The sequence below is a fragment of the Alligator mississippiensis genome, chromosome 16 (assembly GCF_030867095.1).
Source record: "Alligator mississippiensis isolate rAllMis1 chromosome 16, rAllMis1, whole genome shotgun sequence".
NCBI lineage: Eukaryota > Metazoa > Chordata > Crocodylia > Alligatoridae > Alligator > Alligator mississippiensis.
The window spans coordinates 2,374,714-2,382,494 of record NC_081839.1 but is presented as its reverse complement, the minus strand read 5'-3'; the positions used below and the strand labels follow the sequence as shown (position 1 = coordinate 2,382,494).

The 7,781-nt window shown below is 58.2% G+C and overlaps 1 protein-coding gene across 1 annotated transcript; it reads left to right on the top strand.

Moving 5' to 3' along the window:
* Nucleotides 1-904: 904 nt before the first annotated feature.
* On the top strand, nt 905-4,926 carry RPS15 (ribosomal protein S15). The gene is made up of 4 exons (XM_014605299.3): nt 905-998; nt 1,535-1,620; nt 2,606-2,840; nt 4,759-4,926. The coding sequence occupies exons 1-4, from the start codon at nt 996-998 to the stop codon at nt 4,870-4,872; spliced, it is 438 nt and encodes a 145-aa protein (XP_014460785.1). The 5' UTR covers nt 905-995; the 3' UTR covers nt 4,873-4,926.
* The last annotated feature ends 2,855 nt before the right edge of the window (nt 4,927-7,781 follow it).

Genomic DNA, 7,781 nt, shown 5'->3' with positions numbered 1-7,781 from the left:
TTTCCAGTTCTGCACTTGTGGTTCAAACTGCAGCGGGAATGGTTGCCAGTCAAAACTTCTTACTTTGAAGGTGTAGAAATCTAATCTAGGTGTAGAGATACCTGCCAGCTTCCACGTTTGCTCAATTTACGTGTCTGTGTTTTAAAAAAAGGCTCCTGTCTTGCACAAGGACCAGGTTGTCCGGTTTTTGTTTGAGGTGTACAATCTGAAATGCAGCTCTGCCCAGCAACAAACTGAATTGAGCAGGGCGAAGAGCTGAGCAAGCGTTTGCCTGCCACACCTTAGCTCTATGCTTGTATATGAATCAGCTTTAAAAGCGCAATGGGCTGGAGACTTTCCAGACACAGGGAGGAGGCACAAATGGCCTACTTAAGGGAGCCGGACTGCAGATCTCTGGACTGCCTTCATTGCAGAGCTCACTCAGGTGGTCGTCACCCTGGAGGGATGGGTAGGAGCAAGCCAGCTTCGACCTAGGCCTGCCTGGGTTAGCGTATTTTCCCCTGTGCATGGTCTTAAACCCCTCCTTGTTCTTTGTGCTGCTTTGAAAATTGTTGGAAATCTGGTCTTTCCTTGGGAGGCAATTGGGGGCTGGGGCCGGTGGAGCCTGGGCAAGGGGGAAGCCAGGATAGGAGCCTGAGTTGGCTCTGGAGCGAAGGCATACAGGCCGTCTCCCTCCAGCAGTGGATGCACCAGGAACTTGGCTGCCCTCTCCCTTGGCAGTGGGGGGAAAAAAAAGAGCCAGGCCACTAGTCCTTCTCCATGCCTGCTGGGCACCCGCCCTGTGCAAAGGGGGTGACATTGCCCCAGGCAGCACCCACCTGGGGTGAGGCTCCTGAGAAGGGAGCAAACAGGCGTGTGCGGCCCCTTTAAGTCCCAGTGAGGGCGGAAAGCCGCTCTAAAGCCATGGGGGGCGGGGCTTCGGCCCTTCCTCTTGCTCTCGCGATATCAAGCGCCTCTCGCACGGGATCAGCCTTTTCCGGAGAGACGCGGCCAAGATGGTGGGTGCGAGCGGCGCGGAGACCGGCGCGGGATCGGGCTCCATCCGCCGCCCAGCCGGCCCGGCCGGGGCCCTGCGCTCCGCTGCGGCCTGGGGGGCGCCGCTTCCCCCGCGGCGGGGCCGTATAGGGCCCGGCGGGGTCTGCGCCTGCCTAGGCCGCACTAGGCCCTGGCGGGGTGGGAGGTGCGCACGCGCACTGGGGGGGGGGGGGCATGGAGCTCACCTGTGCAGGGCCCTGCGTGGGGCATTGCCTGGGGGGTCGCGTGTGCAGGGCCCCGTGCGTGCGCTGCTTACTGGCTCCTGCCCCTGGCACATGCAGCCCCTAGGAAAGGGCTGTTCCTGCCTCCCCCAAGGGCAAGGGCCCAGTTCTGCCCAGCCTGGGTCTTGCATTGCCAGACCCCTCCGCACCCCGCTGTCGTCCTAGCAGCCGGGGAAGGGTGGGTGTGCGGGAGCTAGGGCTGGGGTGCAGCGAAGGCACCCGGCGGCGCTTTGCGGCTGCTCCCCTCACCTGCCTGTACTTCGTCTCCCTCCCTCCAGGCGGAAGTGGAGCAGAAGAAGAAGCGCACCTTCAGGAAGTTCACCTACCGGGGTGTCGACCTGGACCAGCTTCTCGACATGTCCTAGTAAGAACCACCCCGCGCCCGTCTGCCCGCCCGCCCGGCCCCTGCGGAGACAGCCTGGCCCGGGGTGGTGGGAGAGCCCAGTCTGGTTCCCGCCGGCTCCCCGCGCTTGCTGTATGACTCGTACGATCGTAGCAAATGAGGGTGGGAGGGGGTCACATCCAGTGCAGCTCCCTGCTCCACGCAGGACCAGCCCCAGCTACATCCTCCCAGCCAAGGCTTGGTCTAGCCGGGGCTTAAAAACCTCCAGGGATTGAGATCGCACCCTTCTCTGGGTAGCCCGTTCCAGTGCTTCACCACCCTCCGAGTTTTTCCTAATATCCCGTTTAAACCTTCCTTGCGGCAACTTGAGACCATTGCTCCTTATTGACCGTGGCTAAGCTAGCCAGGCCCGCTCGTCCGAGTGGAGGTTCCCTTATTTAACCAGGAGTGCAAAAAATGTCTTGCCTTTGTGCGCTTTCTAACCGCGTTGAGGGGCCCGGCTGTGTCTGGCATGTGGGGACACCATCCTGTCCGTCTGGTGTAACAGCTTGTGATGCCTTTTAGATCGGCAAAGTGTTTTTGGCTAATCTGCTTTACCCATTGGAAAGAATTACTGGTCTCCTCCTTGAGGGCCTTAATTTACTTGAGAGCCCTAATTTGGAGTTAATGCATCAACCAATGGATCTGGAATCCGTGGGTGCAGAGGTTTTGTTGTCAGCTGTTGGACTCGGGCGTCCCAGCGTTGACCGTGTTTGTTGGTGTCCCTTGCTCCAAGCTTGAGGGTAGGGTGGTGGGTGAGATGGGACCCAGCCCCTTGCAGGATGTGGCCAATACTAGACTGAGGATTATTTTCCTTGTGGATTTTTCTGAATGATCGAGTGATGATTGCCGAGGGGGGCTGTCCCAGCAGTCCTGGCGTCGGGGCCTGTGCTTTGATCCTGTCCTAACTGTCTGTGCTCGTTCCTCTTGAGCATCCTCAAGCTGAAAGTTCCTCCTGCCCTTTCAGTGAGCAGCTGATGCAGCTGTACAGCGCTCGCCAGCGCAGGCGTCTGAACCGGGGCTTGCGCCGCAAGCAGCATTCCCTCCTGAAGCGCCTTCGCAAGGCAAAGAAGGAGGCGCCTCCCATGGAGAAGCCCGAGGTCGTCAAGACTCACCTTCGGGACATGATCGTCCTCCCAGAGATGGTGGGCAGCATGGTCGGTGTGTACAATGGCAAGACCTTCAACCAGGTGGAAATCAAGGTGAGCTGTGGGGCAGCAAAGGCCGTAGTGCTGGCTGAGAGCGAGAGGCGGACCAGCATCCTGGTGTCTGGGTCCCTGCTCTTTCCGTCCCCCGGGGACTTGCCGTAAAGCAAGCCATTCATAGATGTTAGGGACTGGGAGGGACCTTACTAGGTCAGCGGGTCCAGCCCTCCTGCACTTGGCTGTTTCAAGTACATTTTTGAGCTGTAGCTAGTCTGCCTTGGGGGAAGGCTTTATATCCAAAGAGGCATTTAAAGCCTACCAAAAGTGGAGTGATTTACAAAGCAAACCCTTGTATGATTATGATCTTACCATCCAAGAAGATGCTTTTTGGCTCTTTGCTAGGGCAGCGCAGCTCACAGGCTTAAGAGAAACCTTGAGACCTCCGCTAAGATCAGGTGGGTTAGCGGGGAGCTTGGCTCCGGCTTTGGAAATGCGTCATGCGTGAGGGTGTATTTTCCACACTCCGCCAGCCAGCCAAGGACAGGATGGAAGCTTCTTCAGCGGTGGCTTGCCCTTGGGGTCACGGAGTGGATGTATTGATCATGTATACTGCCGTGAGCCGGGGAGGAGGGTGTGGGAAGGGCGAGGGGGCTGAGAACAACCCCGTGCCCTCTGCAGCCTGCGTGACACAGGCATTTCACACTCGGCTGCCTGGGTGGAAGGGAGCAGGGGGTCAGCTGTAAAATTTAAATGATCTGTTTTGCATTAGGGTTGGGGGGGTGGGAATGGGGCTTGCAACTGGAACGGGGAATGGAATAACATAGGCGTGGAGTGCAGCCTCGCACCATCTGCTGTTACACGCACGGATTAAATGACGCGTCCTTTGTTCGTGGTTGAAATCTAAGTCAACCTGAAAACACGTTGAAAGGCTTCTGGGTGGTTCTGCCTGCCCGGCCCCTCCGGAGGTGGGAGCATTTGCATTGTGCATCTGGAGGGAACGGCAAGGGCACAGAGGACAGTTGGGGTGTAACCACCACTTGTGCCTTTCAGCGTCCTTGACTGCACGACAGTGTGGCTGGCTGCGTTCACTGCAGTGACCTGGCCACTCCCAGAGCCCTGTCTGCGTAGAGAAGGCTCTCGGTACAAGTACATCATGCTAGAAAAGCCTGCGCCTGGGCTGGTACGGCATACTAACAACACCAATAAAATGGCAGCTTGCCGGTATCATTGTCTGCTGTCAAAGGCTTCTGCAGACATCAGGCTGGCCAGAGCTTGGGGGGGAAGAGTTGTGGCCAGCAGAGCCATGTTGGCGGAAGTCCACAGTGGCCTTGCTCTAAGGGAGGAAGGGGAGCTTGCTCGGTGAGGTTGGAGGCAAAGGGGTTGAGTTGTGGGTGCAAAGGGAGCCAAGTGCACGCGCTGGGGCAGGGAAATCCTCGAGTGCTTGCGGTGGATCCTCGCTGGCATCCGAGATCTCTCACTTAGTCCCTCTGGGGGACAAATCTGCGAGTGCAGCGTTGTGCAGGTCTCCGCACCTTCGCACAGTAACGTTGGGCGCGTTCTCCCAAGCATTGTGGGGGGAGTCGTCGATCGGTCAAAGAGCAGGGACGATCCCAGGCAATTTGATGACCGGTCACAGCGCAAATGGCCGTCTGCGAGTACCGAGTGCTCAGGGCAGCAGCGGCAGTGAATGGCTGGAACATCGACCTTTCATCGACCTCGCCAAAATCTCTCTGAGGTCGCAGAAAAGGGCAGTGTTCATTGACTAAGTTGTTGGCTGCGAGTCGTTCCCATGCCTCTGCTTGTGTGAAAACCCTGGCAGAGGCGTCGCAGTTTTAAAGGACGGGTTAGTTCTGAACCTCCAGCCTCTTGCTGCCTGCCAGGAAATCCAGCCCACGTTGGGTTTCTCTTCAGGGTGTCTGCAGGGACTCCGCTGCCTGCCGCACCCTTCCTCAATACTCCCTCCTTTCTCTTTCAGCCCGAGATGATCGGTCACTACCTGGGCGAGTTTTCCATCACCTACAAGCCAGTGAAACACGGCCGGCCTGGCATCGGTGCTACCCACTCGTCCAGGTTCATTCCACTGAAGTAAGCGAAGTTTGGGGGATGCCGCTTCATATATGTAAATAAAGATCGTTTCCCAACACTGGTCTGACGAGCATTTCCTTCTGCCTCGTGACACGTGGGGCTTCTCTGAGCCCTTGTAGTTTCATAGTCTCTAGGCTCGCAGGGGACCTGAACAGATCTTCAAGTCCGACCCCCTGCCCTGGGCAGGCACGAGGGCTGGGATCATAATACCCCGGCCAGATATCTATCCAACCTCCTCTTGTATGTCAAGTGGCTTGATTGGACTCAGCAAGATGAAAGCCTTGGTCTTAATCTAGTTTTGCACCGATTCAGTCCCGTCCTTTCGTTAAGGAAAGGTCTATTTCTCTGGTGTAATCCGGTTTTACTGACCTGGAAGATAAACACTCGAGTCGTGTTAAACTCCGTGGCTTTATTCAGGTGGTTAATTTGGGGGTTATTTGTTGTTCACCAGAGAACTTAAGATTTTGAAAGATGCCCTTAATATCTAAGTTTTCTCCCTCGTGGGGTATAACTGCTCCTGTACTGCCCCTGCTCTTGCTGCTGCAGCCAAGCTACTCGTCAGTCCAGAAGCCAAGGACCGATATGTTTGCCCACTGCATCCAAGGGTAGCAATTCCAGTTGAGCTGACACAGAAAAGACTTAAGTGCACAGAGCAATGTGGGCTTCTGTGTGTCTGGGAAAGGAGGCTAGCAAGCCGCCCTGGGCTGGTGGTACATGGCAGTGCTCTGAATCACAATGGTATGTGACTGGCTAGGGGAGGTGCCCGGCATAACCGCAGCAAGGCCCTTGTGTGGCATGGTTTGCAGGGTAGTAGGTGAATGGGATTGTATGAAACGCTGCTGGTGGCATCATGTGAAACCTGGCCGCCTGTCCTCCCACGATAGCTCTGCCCCAGCAGGATTGTTTCCCCTCTCGCCTAGCAATAGGAGGGTGGATCAGTGGTCCCCTCGGCGGGGCGACGCTGTCTGCTCTAAGCTCTGATTGCAGCCAGGTTCAGTGAACCTCTTGCAGCCGCTGTGTGAAACCTAGTGACTAGGATTGGGAACTCCCCCCTCCATGCCCTAAAGTGGGGCCTTGTGTCCCTTGGGACATGGGCACGTTGGGGGACCTGTTGTGATGCAGGGACTGCCTGGGCGTGGAGCATCCCTATTCCTTTGCTCCTGCACTTGAACGAAGTCTGCCTTTACAAGCCCACGCACTAGAGCTACGTGGCATTAGGGGTGGTTACCACACGGATGCCGCCTTTCGTGCTTGATCTTGGCGTTTGGGGTGAGTTTCTGGGAGCTGGTGGCACTCCTCCAGGCAGTACTATGCCTCGTGCCTCAGCGTGGTGGGGGAAAGCTGCCGTCGCTCACAGAAGGGTCCAGGCTGCTGTGTAAGCCCGGTCCCTGGTGCAAGCTCTGCCTCCCTGGCCGCGTTGAACACCTGCCGCATCTCTCTGGAGGCCCCTGCTTGCAGGGATGTCAGGGGACAGATAGTAGACGCCATGTACTGAGGACTGCGCTGGGGTCTGTGCCCTGCGGGGCTCGGTAAGGGGCACGGTGGCCCCCCAGCGCCCGGGAGATGGCCGGTTCTGTTTCCTCACGGGCACTGGCCACGTTGCCCGTTGCACTGGCACGGTCAGGACTGCTCCCGCGGCAGGGCTGCAAGGCCAACCACTGCATGGACAAGTGGACGGACTTCTAGGCTGCCCCCAGACCTGCGGGCAGGCCTTTCTCACTGCCTCGGTTTCCCCACCTGTAAAACAGTCCATTGATGCCCCACCCCTCCTAAGTGTTTTGAGAGCGACCGAGGTCCAGTGCTGTATCAATGCAGTGCTTGAATGTGGCCTCTTCCCCCAGCACATCCTGATGCTCCCCCATCCCGCGCCCGCCCGCTGCAGCCTGGTACGCAACCCCTGGCTGGCTGCAAAGACTCGGTGGCCCTCTGCCACGCCTTCCTAGGAGCTGCTGGCTCCCACCGCCTGCCAAGGGGCAGCAGGGCCTGCAGAAAGGGACCTTTGTGGCTCTTTGTAAAGAGCCTTTTCATGCTCCAGCAGCTTTGTTCTTTTTTGCAGTCTCCTGGATTCAGAGCGTCTGTCTCCTCCCCTTCCCCCCCACCGCTCCCTCCTTCCTCCTTCCTGAATGACTTTGCCTGTCAAGGGGCTTCAATGGTAACAGAGAAACTTGAGGTCTTTGGGAACACTCGAGAGCCAGGCTGTCTAGTGCCAGGCCGGGCCTTGTGCCTCGGAGCCAGCCCCTGCGACGGAGGGGCGAGGACAGGCAGTCGTGGTTCAAACCTGCCCACCCTGGCGCGGCGTTTTGCAGGTCCTTCGGTGATGCCTCCTGAGCGGAGCCCCTTTCCCCTGCCAGGAGAGGCTGTTCCTGACGGCCCCGAGAGCTGCAAGACCGAGGGCCCGGGCTGGCCTCGCTGACCAAGCTCAGAGCAGCGTGATCTCCAAGGGGGTAGGTTTGTCTGCTTCGGCGGGGTGCCCTCAACACCATCTCCCACTGCCTCCAATGTACACGGCATCCTGAGCACCGTAGGGAACTCATGTCTCCGGTGAAACACTGGGCTGCCGGTCTGCACAAGCACAGCTTGGGTTGTCCGCAGCTCCGGGGACCGTCCTAGGGACCGATGCCCACAGGAGTGAAACCGTGTGACCCGGTGCACCGGGGTCCTGGCGGTGAGGGGGGGCCTGCAGCCAGGCAGCTCGTTGCTTCCCAGCAGGTGTCGCTGCAAAATTGCTCTGGTCGCCCGCCGTCGCAGAGGCTGGGAGGCTCGGGCGACGTGCCCAGGCAGCATTTGCATCGCAAAGCCTCCTCTTTTCGAGGCGGTGGTGCTTTGTTTAGCAGCGGGGTCAGCGCCTCTAACCCTTCCCGAGCAGAGGAGGCTGAAACCAGAGCCCATTGCTGGGCTCGAATTCATGGAGAA

What these genes read in the sequence shown, in the direction of transcription:
- RPS15 (XM_014605299.3), top strand. An exon ending in CAGCTTCTCGACATGTCCTA is followed by an intron (nt 1,621 to 2,605) that starts GTAAGAACCACC and finishes CTGCCCTTTCAG; the next exon opens with TGAGCAGCTGATGCAGCTGT. An exon ending in TCAACCAGGTGGAAATCAAG is followed by an intron (nt 2,841 to 4,758) that starts GTGAGCTGTGGG and finishes TTTCTCTTTCAG; the next exon opens with CCCGAGATGATCGGTCACTA.